General features: G+C 34.8%; 1 protein-coding gene across 1 annotated transcript in view; it reads right to left on the minus strand.

The window, feature by feature from the left end:
* The window catches only part of LOC150099970 (rac GTPase-activating protein 1-like), a 196729-nt gene that overhangs the window by 125449 nt on the left and 50372 nt on the right, over positions 1-20908 (minus strand). The window contains exon 4 of the mRNA XM_090402719.1: positions 4651-4711. Within this exon, the coding sequence (XP_090258845.1) occupies positions 4651-4711 (61 nt within the window). The remainder of the gene's footprint in view (positions 1-4650; positions 4712-20908) is intronic.

A 20908-nucleotide genomic window follows, 5' to 3' on the forward strand; every position in this document is an offset into this window, starting at 1 on the left:
TTTTCTTGATGAAGAAAATAACTATAGAAAATAATAGTAAAGAGATGGAGCAACTTCTTGTCTTCATCTCTTTACTATTATATATTTATGGTAGTTAATACATGAAAAATTAATAAACAGAATTTATTAAAACTCAAATATGTTTCCTTCAATGTTACATGGATATTGTCAGCAAGAGAAGAGAACAAAAGACTGGTTAGCATTCAAAATGAATCACAAGATATGAGTCACATAGCACATACTTACTAGCTTGTGTCTCAGTTGGGACTTAGTTAACATGAGAAAGCAAAAGGAACAAAATTAATAGCTTCAGTCATTCAAAATTAAATAACTTATTCAATATTTCAAAAAGATTAATGTTAATGGCAATTACTTCCCAGGACTTTGAGACTGGCAAGAATCAGGGGAGTTAAGATTTAGATGATATTGTGACTGAGACATGGGCTAGTTAGCACGTGCTACAAGAATCTTCTCTTCTCTCCCTGACAATGTTCACGTAACATTCAATAAAACATATTAGAGTTTTTATAAATTATATTTTTCCATACAGTTGTTAAATGTCATAATACAGGGTGGGCCAAAAGTCAGAGTATGATTTGACATGTAAATGACGTTTTTGTTAATAGTTCAATTTCTTTAATTGCAGGTACATATAACTGAGTCTTGAGAGATTGATCATGAGGAATTTCACGAAGGAACAATGACTAAAAGTAGTGGAATTTTATTTTCAAAATAACAGGTCCAGTATTTTGACACAAAGAGCTTACTGTCACCATTTCCAAGTCAGAAATGGACCCTCAGCGACAATGATTCAGAAACTAATGCAACGCTTAGAGGAAAAGGGTTCTGTGATGAACCTTCCACCTACTGCCAGATCAGGACGTTATTGGGCCCTACTTCTTTGAAACTGAAAACGGGGGCACTTTGACAATTACTGGTGAGAGATATCGGGATATGATTGACAATTTTTTACGTCCTGCAGTAGAAAATCGTCCTGAAATGTGGTTTCAACAGGATGGTGCAACTCTCCATACAGCCAGGATCACAATGAACCTCCTGAGGCAACTGTTCGGTGAGTGGATAATTTCAAGAAATTCCCAGATTAATTGGCCAGCACGTTCGCCCAACCTCACAGCCCCCCAATTACTTCCTGTGTGTGGGGGGGATATCTGAAGGAGCGTGTGTACGTGAACACACCGCATACACTTGAGCAGCTCAAGGAGAATATCCGTGCAGAAATTTGAGCATTAGATCCTCAAACATTAACTACTGTTATGAACAATGCAATCAAAAGAGCCCAACTTTGCGAGGAGGCAAATGGAGTCATTTGAAAGATGTCATCTTCCATACCTAACCTAATCAAATCTCCATATGTTAGACATTCACTGTATGTAATATCACTGAAATTGGTTCATGAATAAAAGTTATTTAAATGTCAAATCCTCCTCTGAATTTTGGCCAACCCTTTATATGTCCAGTATATATGTTCCTATAAAATATCTAATTAATAACTTCAAAGCCTTCGTAGCTCAGTCGGTATAGACCAAGTCCTCTGGTCGGAAAGACCTGGGTTTGATTCCCATCCATGACGTAAGGAACCTTATCTGGTCTCTTTCGACTAAAGGCGAGTTAGACAGTTTCATACAGAGGTAGGGGATTTTTCCACCTGGAAACTCGGTTTTTTCATCCCCCAGAACAGGCAAACCGGCCCCGTGAACACATGCATTTACAGACATAAGACACACCAGGAGGCATAGTGCCAACCACCTTATCCTCAAGACTGTTATGAAGTCCACAGCTAAGAACTTTAAGGGTTCGTGAAAGCTTAAAAAAAAGAATTAATAACTTCACCTATCATTCTTTGGAATGGCCTTCTTCACATTGTTTGTCCCCAATCACATCTTCCAGCTGTTCAAGAAAACATATTAAGAGGTTCCATCTTTCTCCATAACAACCTATCCAGACTAGAGCTTTAGGAACCTTCTTATATGAGATTGATATATATTTATATCTATGTATATAATAGTTTATAAGACAACAACAGCAGGAGTACAGGAGAGCAGGCTCTGTTCGATAAATTTCTCAGTGTATCTATAGTATAATATAGTATCCTATAAACACACCAGTCAGCAAACCACTGGATATTTCAGTGGACTATGTCTGGGTCTAGAGGATCAGAGCAGTGATCTTAATCTGATGATAGAAGTAAATACTGTTCTAATTTTCTATTCTCTAAGGAATTTTATCCGGTTTTATGAAAATAAGGCTAATATAAAATTAGAACAAAATGGCTACAGTGAATGCATTCAACATACCTCCTGTAAAATACAAGTCAAATGTTTCATTACACTTCCTATATTATCCTATCCCACTTTCCATAAAACTGGCTAAAATTCTTGGACAACATAAAATTAGAACAATATGTACTCCTTTCATTAGGATAAGATCACTTCCTCACTCTGGTCAACCAAGACAGCCCCTGAAATATCCAGCACTTCACCCACCATAGTGTGCCCATAAGATACTATACTACAGACAGACTGAGAAATTTATTGAATAAAGCATCGAGCAACATGTTTGAGATATAAAATACCAGAGACATGAAGCCACAGTTCTGTTTTCAATTCATCCACATATCTCAACAGAGAGACACCAAATTCTATGAAATGAATCTAAAATCTAACACCAGTGTTATGACAAAACAGAAAGGAAAATCTGGGAATCTAGAAATGTTATTATATCCTATGTACTTGAATATAATTTTGAATGTTTCATTATACTTCCTATATTATCCCTCTTTCCATAAAACTGGCTAAAATTCTTGGACAACATAAAATTAGAACAATATGTACTCTTAGCGTTAATTTATCTCAATGTTTCCTACCTATGGCCAGCTAAGCACACAAATGAGAGTAGGCCAACATCCACAACAATGATTACATGTTCACACATACTTTAAATCATCATAATACTACTGTCCCATAGTTCTTGTTACCATGCTAATCTTTTACTATCTATTAATTCCTTCTCTTACACCTGAAAAAGTCTTATGCAATTAAGACAACATTAGTTATGTTGTCTTAATTGCATAAAGACAACACAACTAGTGTTGTCTGACTTCTGCTGGTTACTATCTTATGAACTGTTATATTTACATGCATGCATAATATGATTTGATAGAAATGAAATCTAATTCATCATTAAATTCCTGATACGTATCCTCAAGGGATGTACAGGATATTACGACAGTACTATATGAAAAGATTATATTGTTACCAATTTCTTATTGACAATTTTCCTCCAATTAAATCTGTTATCTTTCAAAACTTCAATACTATCAGATATTTCAGTCTTCTAAGACACTTATTACTGTATCGATCTGCCTGGGTCTTTTACCTGCCATCCTGGAAAAAAACTTGTTTTGCTAACTTTTTCTTCTTCCATTCTGTTTAAGTGACCATACTACCAGAGATCAGCTCTGCTGATACATTTCTGAATGCTAACATCATCAAGTTCCTTCCTAATATCTGTTTTTTTTTAATATGATACTGCCATCTCTTCATACGCTTCATTTTTCTCAGTTTTCAGTCTTTGATCAAACACTTTATTTCTAACTCAGTTCTCAAATCCATAAGAAATGGAAGATGAATTAGCTTATATGCAAGTTGCCAAAGTTTCTTAATATGCTTCTCAAATCATAGGGGAAAAGTTAATAAGGCCTGGGTGCTATATAGGTATTTAACCTCCTAACGAAGCTCAGAGTTAATAAAGAAATTACTAATTTTTAAATATGGAATTTCATACAAGTGATTAAAATGGATGTGAATTAATTATTACTTGTTACAAATTCGATTCATTCTGAAGAAGATTAAGAGAATGAAGAAATGGCGTCAGTGATATTAATAATTAATTTAATAAACAGGAAGATTTTTTTTCTTAATATATAATGAAACCTGTGGGGTTTCACTACAGTTAGGAAGTTAAAATTGTTTTAATATTCAAGAATATAATTAGAGCTATGCAAGATGCCATTTAAATATATTGGAGATGAATGATCATAAACCAGGTGTCTGAACAGACAGATTGATTTTATTCTCACAAAATATTTCTCTTAGCATAAGATCATAAGATATAAATACAATAATACCCCACCCTACAACACTGCTTTGTAATGTTCTTGATTTGCTTAATGAGTGGTAATGATCTGCTCATATGACAACACTTTTCAATTATGACTAATGCCCATCTTTCCTCATATGATGGTTTTAGCCATGAATCAACAGATGCATAGTATTTGTGAACCCATTTTATTTATGACATTGTTGCTCACTACGTCTGTGTTCTGGTGTTTTGCTAAATTATAAACTGTTAAAAATTTTTTTTTATTTATTGTTAATAATGGCAGATAAAATTCAAAGGGTGTTGTTGCTCCAGTGAAAATTACCAATTTAAGCTGTCAAGTTTGTGATGTGCTATAGGTTTATATTTTTAGGACATATTTCAAGAAATATAAATTATTTATAAATAATAATGATAAATTATTTACATTAAACTATGATTTATAATAAGAAAGAGATATGATTTATAATAAGAAAGTAGCTTTCTGCTTGTATATTATAAGAATATATTTTGTTAAATAATAATATTCACCAAAGAATCTCTCTGTATTTCTGCATTTCTTCTTTTTCTCATTTCTAAGGTGAGTAAATTTCTAAAATAAATAGGATTTTTTACTAAGCTACTTTATATATATATATATACTTGGCACATATTTTATAAATTATTAAAAACTGAATATTAATAATGTACAGTTGTATTCAGAAATATATAAAAAAGATTTCTATTAATGCTTTTGAATCTGCCATATCCAAGAACCCTGCATTATTACAGCATAATCAGTTAATTGGTTATCATCAAATTCCCCATATGATCCCTCAGGTAGTGTACAGGATAATCATGAAAAAGTTACACCATTACTAACTTCGATCAACAATTTTCCTCCAAATTAATCTGTTATCTGTCAACATTCCAATATTATCAGATCTTATATTTATGTCTTTTAACTTTTTACTATATCAATCCATCTACATTTTGGTCTTCCTATGGATCTTTTTTCCTGCCAACCTGGCAAAGAACACTTGTTTTGCTAATCCTGCCTCTCACACTCTGGCAAAGTGACCACACCACCTGAGATTAGCTCTGCTAACACATTCCTAGTTACTAACAATGTCAAGTACTTTCCTAATATCCTTGTTTTTAATGTGATATTGCCATTGATGTCATCTGTTCACACCCCCTAATCTTTCTCAGGACTCTCACATATGTGGTCTAGTCTTTAGTCAAGTGTTTTATTTCTAATCCAGCTCTCAGATCCATAAGTTAAAATTGGCTTAAACATCGTCTTGTATACAGCTAATTTAGTGTTTCGACTAATTTCTCTCTTATTCCATATAAATTTATTCAGCTGACTTCCTGCCATACCAGCTTTACTAATTCTGTTATCTATTTCCATAATTAATTTGCAATCTTCACTAAAAATTGTGTCTAAATAGCTGGAATGTTTTACTTGTTCATAGAATCACCATTCAAGATACAGTTAATGTTTCTGCCTATTTTCAATGTCTTTGTTCTTTTATTGCTGATTTTCATACCAAATTTATTACAACAGTTATTCAATTTAGTCAAGGAATCTTACAGACTTGTACTGGATTTATTCAGAAGTATAACATCATCTGCATAAAGAACTAAGATTAATATGCCTAATTTTGATATCAGATTTAATACTATTTTCTTTCATAATGTGATCCATATAGCAGTGGAGATAATGTGCACCATTGTCGTATACCTGATTTTACCTCAAACCATCTTCCTGTAACCTCCTTCAATTCTGACTTACAGCTTAAATAGAGACTATGTACTGCTAGATATGTCCTATTTACAACATAATAACAGTAGCGTTTTGAAGGGCTTTCCTCTTCTCATATTCCTTTTCCAGATGAATAAAAATTAAATACAAATTTTTGTTATACAGTAATCCCTTGATTAGTGCGCCTAATGCATTCTTTAAAACAGGCGCATTAATCGAAAATGCACTAATCGAATATAATAACCTATGGGAAAAAGTATAATTCGGTCCTCAAATTTCTTTTTTGAACCTCCATTTATTTTACAAAAGAATTAAGGTATGTCTCAGGGCCTAGTTAAAGGAAAACCATGAAGCTGAAAGACAATAAAACATATTCAGAATATAAATTTTATTATTCTACTTCTTAACAAAGAATTGAGCTAACATAGTTTGGCGGACATCATACAACCGACAGTATGGCCCTATTGCCTCTTCTACTCTTCTGCAAATTTTACTGCTTCTCTCTTCATCAGGGTCAGCTCTAAGCATTGCTGCTTAAAAACTTCGATTGTGTGAAAACTATTTTCAAATTGTTTTTGTGAAATCTCTTTGCTGACTATCAGTGGTTAAATTTTCTTCATATTCTTTGGGATCTTCCTGCTGTGCATCTAAATTTAGCAAGTCAGAATCACTCAATTCTTCAGAATGAGATTTAATTAACTCTTGGACGTTATCATTGATAACGTCCAATCTATAAAGTCTATAAACGCTTTATCTATAAAGCACACAAAATCACGTGCTTTATAGATAAAATTTCCCAACTGTTATACAAGCAAAATAATTACCACTTTAAAAACTACAATGATCATAAAAGAGAAGTTAATTTGATGTAATAATAAACAACTCATCCCAGAAGACAGATTGATTACCCTATTATCGGAATAGATTCTCCTTTTTGTGACATGTGCAGAAGTGTCGAAGGGTCTTGAATCTGTGGGCGTACTATAGCAGACAACATAAATTTTGGCGGTAAAAATTTGGAACATAGTGTACATGGAAGTAGTGTAGTATGCCATTAAAAATAACTTTGTAAAATGTTTGAAATCGGTAACTAAATTATTTCATTCTGGTGAGTGATTTTTTTTAAAAATAGTTAGCCATAAATGCGCAGAAGTGTCGAAGGGTCTCGAATCTGTGAGCGTACTATAGCAGACAACATAAATTTTGGCGGTAAAAATTTGGAACGTAGTGTACATGGAAGTAGTGCAGTATACCATTAAAAATAACTTTGTAAAATGCTTTAAATCAGTAACTAAATTATTTCATTCTGGTGAGTGATTTTTTAAAATAGTTAGCCATAAAAATGTATAGATAGAAAATTTTTAAAATCTGTAACATTTATTTTTAAGATGTATATAGGCAAACTAATCGAATTTTAGAGGAGCACTAATTGAATTTGGGTATAAAAAAAAATGATGCACTAATCGGGGGTGCATTAATCGAGGGATTACTGTATTCCCAAGATTTCTCAACTATTTGTCTTAATGTGAAAATCTGATCCTACAGCCTCTATTTAGTATGAATGCAGCTTGTTCTTTGTCAAGCTTCCCTTCCACAATTTTTCTTAGCTATTTCTCAAGTATACTTGCATAAATCTTACATGAACACTCATTAGGGAAATACCTCTGTTATTCTCACATTCAGTTTTATTTCTCTTTTTATAGATGGGTACTATGAGAGCACTGCTGATCATCTGGAATTCAACCATGCCATCTGAATTATGCAATGCAGCCACACTGTAAAACTTTTAGACCTCCATATTTCAGCATTTCTGGTCGAATTTCTTCTACTCCAGCTGCCTTTTCACATTTCAAGTTTTAGATGGCTTCAAGTATTGATATGTATTTCTGACTACATTGCTGTTGAGTGTTTTCTACCACCGTGCTGACACTGCTTATTTCATTTAGCAGTCTTTCAAAGTAATTACTCCAGACATCTAGAATATCTTTTTCTTCAGTTTTCATGTCACCATTATCATCTCTGATTCCTTTTAGAATATTCCTCCAGAATATTTTGCCACCTTCCCGATATTTATTTTCTATGTTCTTACTAAAGTCTTCTCGTGATTTTCATTTAGCTAGTTTTACACAGTGCTTTGCTTTCTTGCATTTTTCTCTATATTCTCTAAGAGCACAAGTTGACTTACTTGTCAGGAACTTTCAATATGTTTTCTTCATTTCCTTCACTGCCTCTAACTTCCTGGTCCACCATGGAGTTCTGATTTTTCTCTCCTTACAGACAACCTCACCACATGCTTCTCTGGCTAAATCAATGTTTTCTTCAAGATTTGCCACTGAATCTCAAGATTTGGTTCTTGTTTTCGAATTCTTTCATTTCTTCTTCAATGATGTATGTATTTGAGTCTATAGTTCACCTCTGAAAGCTGCTCAACTTTGATTCATTTTAAAACTTTCTTATGCACCCTTCTTATCAATATGAAATTCAATTTTACCCTGTTTAAAACTGATTAGTGATCACTTATATTTCAAATCCTCTATATATGCTTATGTCCTGAACCAGTGAGAAAATATCACTATCAACTATAACATAGTCAGTGAGACTTTTCAGTGAGACTCTTGCATCTTCTCTCCATGTGAATTTGTGTACAGTTTTATGTTGGAACATGGTGTTAATAACAACTAATCCATGTCCTAAAAAGAAATCCAGAAGGCATTTATGAATATTATTAGCTTTGTGCTTTTCTCCAAATTTTCCCCAAACATTTCTGTATGTCTAGTAATCATTTCCTACTCTGCTAGTTAGATCTTCCACAAAGACCAACTTTTCCTTTTCATTGTGCCAGCTGCTTTCTTCAATGCCTCATACAAACCTCTGAAAGCTGTTCAACCTTGATTTGTTTTAAAAACTTTCATGCACATTCTTCTTTTCTGTATGAAATTCAATTTTATCCTGCTCAAAACTAAATAGTGATCACTTCCTATTTCAAATTCACTTATACTCATGTTGGACAAGTGGGAAAACATCATTGTCAACAATAGTCAATGAGACTTTTCTTATTTCTTGAATTTTCTTATTTCTTGAATCATGTAAATTTGTGCACATTTTTATATTCAAACATGGTGTTAGTAATAAGTAATCAATGTCCCGAACAGAAAACCAGTAGGCAGTTACCATTATTATTAGCTTTGTGTTTTTCTCCAAATTTTCCTAAAACATTTCTATATGTTTGGTAATCATTTTCTACTCTGCTGTTTAGATCTCCAAAAAAGACCAACTGTTCCTTTTTCATTGAGATAATTATCTTCTCTAATGTTCAACCTTGATTCGTTTTAAAAAAACTTTCATACACACTCTTCTTTTCGATATGAAATTCAATTTTATCCTGCTCAAAACTAAATAGTGATCACTTCCTATTTCAAATCCACTGTTCTTATGGTCCTACAGAACCTTCTGTAGGACTAGAAGCACAAATAAGTCTCACTGTCCAGTTTCCCATTCTGATATTTGCCCACATCACTCTACTTGATATTGCCTGCCATTCAAGAAGATTATCCACATATTTAGTGTTGAAGACTATAGCTACTCCCTCTTCTGATTGTTACAGCCTGAATATAACATTTTATATTGACTCTTAGAAAGATCTCACCTGTTGTCTTCTTTATTCCAGTAATGCCTATTATGTTGATCTAGTACTTATCCAACTTATGCTAGTTCCATTTGTTTTCTGCTGATACTTCTTATGTTGATAGTACCAATCTTGAACTCTGTTGATGTTGAGCTGGGATGTGCTCTAGAATTTGTTGCAGTAGCTTACTTTTTGCTATTTGCGCTGGCTCCCTAAAAAAAAACAAAAAAAACACGGGATCTTGTTTAGCTGGGTGACACCCCAGCGGACATGAATTCTGTTATGTTGTACCATCAATTAACATTGTGGGTTAAGCCAATAAGAATACAATTTGGTTGGCTAAATCCCAAATTGCCAGCCCATTTTTGTTCATTCAGTATCCAGGTAGATACCTCACAGGGTGCACCACGAGAAGGCGAGGATTGGACAGTAGGTCAGAAGTCCCAGTCGGTGCTCTGCATTCTTTAAATGGCTACGTGGAGGTCTCCTCTCAGTTATGCAGCTTAAGCACCCCCTCAATTAAGTGGTAATTGTTAATAATAAGTTTCGTGTTTGGTTTCTGAGGGTTTGCCTGGATTATCTAATCCTCATCAACACCCTGTTCTGTAGCCTTATAAGATTCACATAAATAAAAAAATAATATATAAAATCAATTCTGGATCATATCTGAAAAGAATATTACCAGATCTGAATTCTAACTTGATAAGTGTTGACTAGTAATTGACGAGCTCCTCAAAATAAGGGGAAAAAAATTGTATAACAGCTATGATTGATAGAATTCCAAAAATTATATATATAGGATGGTTCAAAATTCCACGTACAAACTTTGAGGGGAGGAATGCCATCCGAAAGTGATAGGTGGCACTGTTCACCAGCGCTCCAGGTGAGCAATTGGGGCTTCCTCATTCAAGCTTTCAATGTCGTATGAAGAACATGCATCGTTTTACGAACGCTGAGATGGCAGACATGCACCTCGTTTACCATATTATGTGTCCAACTATTGAACTGTTCAGTTACACCTAACAAAGTTTTTTACACGACTTACTGCCTTGTGTTATTTCTGTATCTTTGTGTCCCTGTTAGTACCTTCCGGTGGTGTTTCCGGTCATGCTTTCCTATGTGAATATGGTTGATTTCGACGTTCTCTACCCCTCCCTCAAAGTTTGTATGTAGAATTTTGAACTACCCTGTATATATATACACACATTCAGAAATCCATAAACTGAAAAAACACTACTGAGTTGTTAATGATTTGATGTCATGGTCTAAGGCAATGATATTAGCAGTGATATTAATGGCTTGCAAGCAGAATGTTTGGCAAGCTGCTGAATCCACATTTACATTCTACACCAACTCATATTTTAAAAAAAAACTTTAATATCCTGTTTGCAACATGTAATTTGTAGAATTTAAGTTTTTCTCTTGGTACCCTAATCATTTGTCTTTGCCAAATCTACAAAATTCAAATACAGATTCTTGCTATATACTCACGACTTATTGACTATTTGTCTTAAAGTGAAAAACCTCTATTTAGCCTGAACCCAGCTCATTCTTTAAAAAATTTTTCTTAACCACTTCTCAAGTATGCTTGCATAAATTCTTACCTGAACACTCCATACAGGAATCCTCATCATCAAATTCCTGATATATACCCTCAAGGGGTGTACAGAATATGATAGTACTACATGAAAAATTACATTACTAACTTCCTATCTACAAATTTTCCTCCAAATCAGTCTGTTACTTGTCAAGACTCCAACATTATCAGATCTTATATATCCATCTTCTAAGGCATTTTTTACTGTATCAATCCACCTATATCTTGATCTTCCTCTGGATCTTTTTCCTGCCAACCTGGCAGCGAACACTTATTTTGCTAATCTTTCCTCGCCCATTCTGTTTAAGTGACCATACCACTTTGAGATTAGCTCTGCTAATGCATTCGTGGATGCTGACAATGTCAAGTTCTTTCTTAATATCCTCATTTTTAATATGATATTGCCATTCATGTCATCTGTTCGTGCCCCCAATCTTTCTAAGGACTCTCACATCTGCGGTCTTTGTGTCTTTGGTCAAGTGTTTTACTTCTGACCCAGCTCTCAGATCCTTAAATTAAAATTGGCTTGAACATTGTCTTGTATTCAACTAATTTAGTGTTTTGGCTAATTTCTCTCTTATTCCATATAAATTTATTCAGTTGACTTCCTACCATACCAGCTTTGTTGATTCTGTTGTCTGTTTCCATATAATTTACCATCAGTAAAAATCGTGCCTAAGTAGCTGAAATGTTTCACTTGTTTCACAGGTTCCCCATTCACAACACAGTTGACATTTTCAACAATTCTACCTATTTTCATTATCTTTGTCTTTTTAATGCTGACCTTCATACCATATCTATGACAACAGTTATTCAATTTAGGAAATCTTGCAAACTTGTAGCAGATTTATTTAGAATTATAACATCATCTGCATAAAGCAAAGAGCTGAGATTAACATCCCCAATTATGATATCAGGTTTAATGCCACTTTCCTTCATAATGTGACCCATGTAAACAATGAATAACAGAGGAGATAACATATATTCTTGTCAGATACTAGATTTAACATTAAACCACCTTCCTGTTCTTCCTTCAATTCCAACTGCTGACTTACAACTCAAATAAAGACTATGTATTGCTTGATGTAATGTCCCATTGACACCGTATAACTGTAGAGTTTCAAATAGACTTCTCTCTTGGCACCTTGTCATATGCCTTTTCCAGATCTACAAAATTTAAATACAGTTCTTTGTTATATTCCAATGATCTCTCAACTATCTGCAGTAAAGTGAAAATCTGATCCTGACAGCCTCTATTTGGCCTGAAACCAGCTTGTTCTTCACCAACCTTCTCTTCCACAATCCTTCTCAACTGTTTCTAAAGTATACTTGCATATATCTTACCAGGAACACTCAGTAGAGAAATATCTCTGTAATTCTCACATTGTTTTATTTCCCTTTTAATATATGAGTACTATGAGAGATCTACTCTAATCATCTGGAATTCGTCTTTTCTGTCTATGCAGTGCAGATACTGTAAGACTTTTATATCTCCATACTTGAGTATTTCTGATAGAATATCATCTACTCCTGCTGCCTTTCCACATTTCAGGCCTTGGATAGCTTTTTCTACTTCAAGTATGAATATGTATTTCTGAGCATGCCTGGTCAGTGTTTTTTTTATCACTGTGCTGTCATCACTGCTTGTTTCATTTAGCAATTTTTTGAAATAATTATTCCATACTTCAAGGATATCTTTTTTTCACCTGTTTTCATGTCACCTTTATCATCTCTAATTCCTTTTACAGCAATCTTTCCTCCATTTCTGAGCCTCTTCAACAACCTCCAGAATATCTTAGCACCTTCTTGATATTTATTTTCTATGTTCTTACCAAAGTCCATCCATGACTTTGTTTAGCTAGTTTTACACAGTGTTTAGCTTTCTTACATTTGTCTCTGCATTCTCTAAGAGCACGAGCTGACTTATTTGCCAGGAACTTTTGATATGCTTTCTTCTCTTCTTTGACTGCCTCTTTAACTTCCTGTGTCCACCATGGAGTTCTGATTTTTCTATCCTTACAGACAACCTCACCACACATCTCTCTCTCTGGCTGAATCAATCAGTGTTTTCTTCAGGGCTTGTCACTGAATCTCAAGGTTTGGTTGCTGGTCTCAAACTCTTTCATTTTTTCTTCAATCATGTTCGTGTATTTTAGTCGAATTGCTTGTGGATAATGCCTTAAGTGATGATGATATTATTGGATATCGATTAACTTTAGATATCGTCGAAGATCCAGAAAACGATAGTGAAGCGGAAGAAAAACCTGTCTCCCTCAATGCAAATAGAATTCGAGAAGGTCTTGAACTGCGCAATAAATTGGAAAATCATTTTCTTATTTTTTACTAAATAATTTAAGGAAATTACGTCAACTAGGATATACATTAAAATAAATTTTAATATACTTCGATATTTTGGCAACGTCACGTTGCCATTTTCAAGAACATGTGCACGCCGGCACAACAAACAGTAAATGAGGAAGAAGCAAGAAGCTATTATTTCTCCTAAAGTCCTGATGGTGCCCCCCCCCCTAGCGGGCAATGTTGGTATTCTTGAGCGAATTGCCCAAGAATACCAACATATACCAACAATACCTTGCAGATAACCTCACCACATGCCTCTCTGTCTGAGTCAATGTTATCTTCAGGGCTTGCCACTCAATCTCCAAAGTTTGGTTCTTGTTCTCAAACTCTTTCAGTTTTTCTTGAATAATATTGGTGTATTTTAGTCCACAGTTCACATCTGAGAGCTGCTGAACTTTTGTTCACTTTAAAACTTTCTTATATGTTCTTCTTTTCAACATGAAATTTAATTTTATCATGCTCAAGACTAAATAGTGATCACTTCCAATTTCAAATCCTCTGTATACTCTGGTGTCCTCCACCAGGGAGAAAACATCACTATCAACAATAACATAGTCAATGAGACTTTTCTTATTCCTTGCCTCTTCTCTCCATGTGAATTTGTGAACATTTTTATGTTGGAACATTGTGTTAGTAATAACCAGTCCATGTCCTGAGCAGAAATCCAACAGATATTTACCATTATTATTAGCTTTGCTCTTTTCTCCAAATTTTTCCAAAAGATTTTTGTATGTCTGACAATCATTTCCTACTCTGCTATTCAGATCTCCAACAAGGACCAACTTTTCCTTTTTCATTGTGTCAGCTGCTTTCTCTAAAGCCTCAAAAAATTCCTCCACTTCTAGATTAGTAGAATCTTTTGTGGGATTATAGGCACAAATACGTTTTCATGTCCAGTTCCCCATTCTCATATTTGCCTACATCACTTTACTCGAAACTGCCTGCCATTCAAAAAAGACTAGCCTCGTATTTAGTGTTGAATACTATGGCTACAACTTCTTTTCCTTGATTGTCATTGCCCGAATATAACATTTTGTATTTATTGCTCAGAAAGATCTCACCAGTTTTGGTCTTTTTTGTTTCAGTCACCCCTATTATGTCGTTCTGGTACTTATACAATTCCTAAGGTAGCTCCATTTCTTTGCCATTCAGGCTTCTTATGTTGATAGTACTGATCTTGAGCTCTGGTGATGTTGAGTCGGGGTGGGTTTTAGGATTTGTTCCAGTAGCTGACTTTTTGCTGTTTGCCTTGGTTCGCTGGCAAAAACAATGGGAGCCTTGTTTAACTGGGCAATGCCTCAGCCAGCATGAAATTTCATGTTGTACCATAATTTTTTTTTTATTTTGGTTTAAGTCAATAAGAATACAATTTGGTCGGCTAAATCCGAAATTGCCAGCCCATCCTCATTCATTCAGTATCCAGGTAGATACCTAACACGGTGACCCACAAGAAGGTGAGGATTGGACATTAGGTCAGAAGCCCTGATCGGTTCTCCACATTCCTTTAAAGCAGTGGTTCTCAAACTTTTTACCTCTGAGCCTCACCTGACAAGAGAAAACACTGTCAGCCCCCCCCACCACCACCACCACCATGTTTTAGGTTTTATTTATCAAAATAGAAGTCATAATAAGTTTTGATGATTTATTCAGTTTATTTTGTGCTTTCTACATGCTATTTAAGTTTTTGACACAAAATAATTAAAGTATCACAATATTAGGCCTAATGTCATTAAGTCGCTGCTTTAAGCTGCACGTGTATAGTGCTGCCTGAAGAAAATAATTATTAGTTATTTTGGAATTCATGATAATTAAAACCTGTATCATCAAAAGTTTTTCTTTCTGTATTTTTATCTGTAGGACAGTATGCTGCACCCCCTTTCAAGGTATTCATGCCCCCACAGTTTGAGAACCACTGCTTTAAAGCCTATGTGGAGGTCTCCTCTCAGTTATATAGCTTTGAACCTTAAGCGCTCTCCATACAGGAATTCCTCTTTATTCTCATTTTTATTTACCTCTATAGATAGGAGTAGAGCTGTTACAGTAGGTACCTATCATCTAGAATATAATCTTTTGACTGGGCTTTTGAATGATGTAGTGGAGCCACTGAAAAACTTGTATACTCCATATTAGAGCATTTCTGGTTGAATTTCTGTATTTCAAGTATTGATAAGTACTCCTGACTGCATTGCTCTTGAATATTTACACCACTGTTTGTCACTTATTTCATTTTGCTATCATCCAAAGTAATTACACCTGAGATGTCTTTATAATCTGATTCCTTTTACAGTACTCTTTCTTTCATTTCTAAGCTTTTCAATACCTTTCATAACACTCATTTTGCCACATTCCTGATATATATCTTCTATATTCTTATGAGTCTTCCCACTGCTCACACATTCACATAAAGTAGTTAGACAGGATGTATAAGTAGCTAAATAGATAATTTAGCTACTTCTACCATTCCTTTGCTTTCTTCCATTTTTCTGTATTCTCTCAGAGCACATGCTCTGAAGGAGAACCAAAAGGACTGAGATGGAGAAGGGTTCCATGTGAAGAACAGTTGAACACGGGCCAGCCAGTCCTAAGGAATAGGAGAAATCCATTCTGAAGTGGGACATTGCAAGAAAAATGAGCTGGTCCCACCAGTAGACTGAAAGGGAACTGGGTTAATATTCCTGAACCTGGAGATAATCCCCTCTGGGACAAAGTGCACAGTGCAACCAAACATGGAGAAGTTAACAGGCGAGTTCTTTTCTTTGTAAGGGTTTGGCTCACTAGCAATTCATCCAGAGATGGGGGGATGCTATCCTCACAAAGCATTGTGCCTCCTGCAGTGTCCGAACACTCCTGTTGGGCCTTGAAAATCTGAGGGAGAAAGTTTTTGCTCTGAGGACTGGGCAAAATTGTCCATTGATGGAACAGTTGAACCTGGACCAACACAGCTGAGCCATTCCACCTTCTTGTGGAATGCTTCAGCTGTGCAGCGTGCCAAATGGCACATCTGCCATGACCATGTCAGCTGGCAACTAACAGCCAACTCAGAACTGGCACAGACCAAGGGGGAGGAATCAGACTGTCTAATTAAAATAAAGCATTGTGATAGCATTTTAGAGGTGTTGGTGCCATGTGATATCTGCCCATTGTTCTGAATGTTTAGGTGAAAGAATATCAATCAAGTTCATAGGTATATGGCAGGAGTAAAAATGACTCTCATTGAGGTGGATGAAGCTCTGGTTCAGCTGGTTCAAAATAAGGCTTGTTTGAGAACTCCTGTCGAAAGGGCAGGTCTGGCATGTCTCTATTTATAGAGTATACTGTAGAGAATGTAGAGTGTTACTCTTAGAAATGTGGAGTTGGTCACCCACCCTGGCATAAACTGGAAAATTAAATAGGAATACTGGAATAACTACTTCAAAGAATTAGAACATTATTTTTATGGTACAAAATTTTAAGAATAATACAAACTGAAAAGAAAGAATTAAATAAAAGTATACACTAATAAATAGTGAATTGGATAAATGGAAAGATTTTTAAAATCTATACACAAGAAAATCACAAAGATAACAATGTTTATAAACAGGATAATGTAATTTTGAAGAAATGGTAAAATATATTGACAAAGCACTTAAAAATAAAAAAATAAAAATTGGCTGGAGTAAATAAGATACAGAATTAACTATTAAAACATGGAAGGAAACAATTAGGAAAAGAACTAAGTCATATTCTAAATATAGTATTTAAAGGGAAAAAAAATACCAAATGACTGGTAAAAGAGCTTAATAACAAAGGAGACAGGACAAATCCAGAGAACTAAGGAATAAATCTGTTCAACATTATGTTAAACTTATGCATAAAAGCCATTGGAAACATAATAAATAATTTAACTGAATTATCCATAGATGCAATATTTATATTAAAAGTAAATAATAGTGAAATCAATAGAATACACCTCTTTACATGATGTAACTAAGGCATTTGATAGAATAAAATTAAAAAACAGTAATTATGTTAAAAATGAGAAAAATACCAAAACAAATTTTAGAACTAATTAACACACAGAGAGAGGGAGAGAGAGAGAAAAGTTCTTTAATAAATACAGAATAAGGTCAGACTGAAGAAATAAAATAATCAAAAGGAATTAGACAAGGTGATTCATTAAATCCAACTTTATTTAATTTAGTGATGGAAATAATAAGAGGTAAGCAAAATGAAAAATTGAGGAATACAAATTAAAAATGAAAATTTAAGAATAATTGGATATGCTGATGATATAATCTTACTAGCAAAAAAATGAAGACCTACAAAGATTACTAAATACATTCAATAATACAGCAGGAAAGAAAAATATGAAAATATCAACAGAAAAAACTAAAACAATGACAGCTGCCAAGGAACACAAGATGCAAATTAGAAATTATTATTATTAGACCTCCAGGGAGTCAAGGATTTATCGAGGAAGGCCACGCATCACCCAAACCAGCTGTCACACCTTCTCTTAACCCAGCGTTAGTAAGGTGGTCTGGTGGAACCCATTACACTTTACACCTCTGCACACTAAACTTGCTTGCGTGCAACAGCCTGTCATCTGTGGCATCAAGTAGTGGTTACAGGATGACTCACTGCCACAAGTTATTAAAAAGTTATAGTCAATTTAAAATCTTTGGGGGTCTGTGACACCCCTTCTTACTAACACCGGGTTAAATTCATTCACACTAGATGTACTCATTACTTCAACAGCCAAACTGTTCCACTCGCTCATAGTTCTGTGAGAGAAATATTTAACTCTCACCCCCTTTCTTAACTGCATACAAACTTAACTTCCACAGATGTGCATCCTTTGTCCTTTCCCCACCTTCCATATAATGAAAATTTTTATCAACCAATATTCTATAACATCCTCTCAAAAGTTTATATACCTCTATCATACAGTGCCTCTTTCTCTTATCTACCAGTGTCTGCGGCCCATAGACATAGGTCTATCCTCATAATCTACACTCCATAATTCTGATATCATCTGGTTAACTCTTCTTTGCACCATTTCTGCAGCTTCTGTATCCCCTCTTAACACCAGGAGACCAAATTTACTCCAAGTAGTGTCCAGCTGTAGTCATATCGAGACATATGAAGAAGCAAAATGATTTCTTTACATATCAATGTTCATTTCAGCATCACAATTATCCTTGTATAAAGGTTACATGCTAGGAGAAACTTATGTCAGAGACTTAACGGAGTAAACCAGCACTGAGTAAAGGATTAAAAAAATATTTAATAATTCTTCCAATATTTCATCTCAATCACCGAGACATCATCAGGGAGTACAACATGAGACTGTCACACACACAACTAAGTGAAATATGTGGATGAAAGACTAGAGTCCTAACTAGGTAGGCTCTGTGGGCACCTGTTGACAGCCTAGCATGTAAATTAGGATCTCTAAGTATTAGTGTTTCCCACATTTTAGGATGTTTAATGCAACCACATTTATTCAAATTAGGTTTACTTCTGAGAGCAGCTGCAGATTCTAAAAACAGGTCTTTCTCTTCTAATTTACTACATGGAGAATTGGCAATCTTTTTCCAATTGATTCTATGAGACAGATCCGAAGCAAGATCTGCAAGACCTGATTGACCGTAGTCATGACTGCAGATGTATTTTTAATGTTCTTCCAAGTGGATGTTGGCTGATCTTGTCTATCCATCAGACAACTTGCAAGAACAGGAAACTCTATATACTCCAAGACCTGAGAGAGGATAGATTTGGTCTAGTGGAGCAGATAAAAGGTATAATAGCTAGTTTCAAATGGGGATTAAAAGCAATGCAGAGGTTGTGTTTTTTTTAGATTCCGGCTATTTTTTCTGAAGTGCTCGAATATTGGGGATAATCATATTACTAAAATCTTTCTGAAGAGAAAGTTGAGAATTGGGGAAGGATTAATCATTTTTTGATAATGTGTGAAATGTAGCCATTAGATAAGAAGGTATGGTGTATATGATTAAGTTCTGCTGCAAGAGAGGACTCACTGTAACAAAAGGCTACAGGCTCTAAGGGTAAATGTTTTAATGATACCATATTGTTGAAGGGGGTGGGGGGGGCAGGTGGAGTGATAGGAAAGTTTGTGAGCAGGTTTCCTGTATACTGAAAAGGACAGGTTACATTGAGAAGATAGCAATGTGTCTAGAAAGGCTAGACTATTATTAGATTCTTTTTTCATAGTAAACTCGATTCTAGGGTGAAGACTATTGAGATGAGAGAGGAATCTAATGGGTCTGGGCCATGAGTCCAGAGAATACAGCAAATAGAGAACTCAACATTCACATCTTTACCAGATAAAAGATTTGAACAGGGCTGAATCAAGAGCATGTTTTTCAAAAATATTCCATAAAAAAAATTGTTGGGGGGAGGGGTTAGAGAGGAGAACCCATGGAGGTACCTACTTCTTCCTTTCCAGGCTTATAGGCCAAATTGCCTGTTCCCGACCCAATCCCATGGAGGTACCCTGTTCATAAATTTTGTGTTTCCAAGAGAAATAGCCAGAATTGGATAGCAAAAGAAACAAGATGTGCAATATCAGGAGAAAAAAAATTTTTTTTTTTTAAATAAATAATAAGGTGTAATTTAAGGGAATATTGACGAACAGTCAGTGAATATCAAAGCTAATCAAAATATCTATTATTTAATGTTAAATTCTCAACAGAAGTTTTAAAATGGGTAGAGTTTATATACGAGGATGGTCTGAAAAGTTCGCGGTCTAACAATGAAAAAACGAATTTATAATTTCAAAATTACGTTTAAATTTTCAACATAATCTTCCTTCTAATACATTTATTCCAGTGATGCTCCAGCACCATTATCCAGTTGCTGTAGTGGTTCTCAGTAAGATCTGCAAAATACCCCTCTACAGCTGCAATCACCTCTTGATTCGAAGAAAAACGCTGACCAGCGAAGAAGGGTTTTAGTTTTGGGAAGAGATAGAAGTCAGGGGGAGCCAAATCAGGGAATAGGGTGGATGTTCCAACAATTCATAATGCAGATCCCTTAATTTTCCCATTGTCAAAACACCTTTGTGGGCAGGTGCATTGTTCTGATGAAAGATGATTTTTTCTTTTGCAAACTAGGTCTTATCTCACGAATTTTTTTGTCTAGTCTGGTTAAAAGATAGGAATAATATTCCCCAGTTATTGTTTTACCCTTTTCAAGATAATTAATAAACAAAATGCCTTCAGCATCCCAAAACACCGATGCCATGACCTTTCCTATGGATAGAAATAACTATCTTCTTCTTTGGAGCTGAACAACTGGCTTCTGTCCACTGTTTTGTCTGCTGTTTGGATTCTGGTGTATAATGGTGAATCAAAGTCTCATCCATAGTAATAAATCGACACATAAAATCAGTTTTATTTTTGTTCAAATGCTCTGAGCACTGTTCAGAGATTTTCATGCGAGTGCATTTTTAATCTGC

This window comes from Typopeltis vanoorti, chromosome 13 (assembly GCF_054136105.1).
Source record: "Typopeltis vanoorti isolate ZY-2024b chromosome 13, IOZ_Tvanoo_1.0, whole genome shotgun sequence".
Taxonomy (NCBI): Eukaryota; Metazoa; Arthropoda; class Arachnida; order Uropygi; family Thelyphonidae; genus Typopeltis; species Typopeltis vanoorti.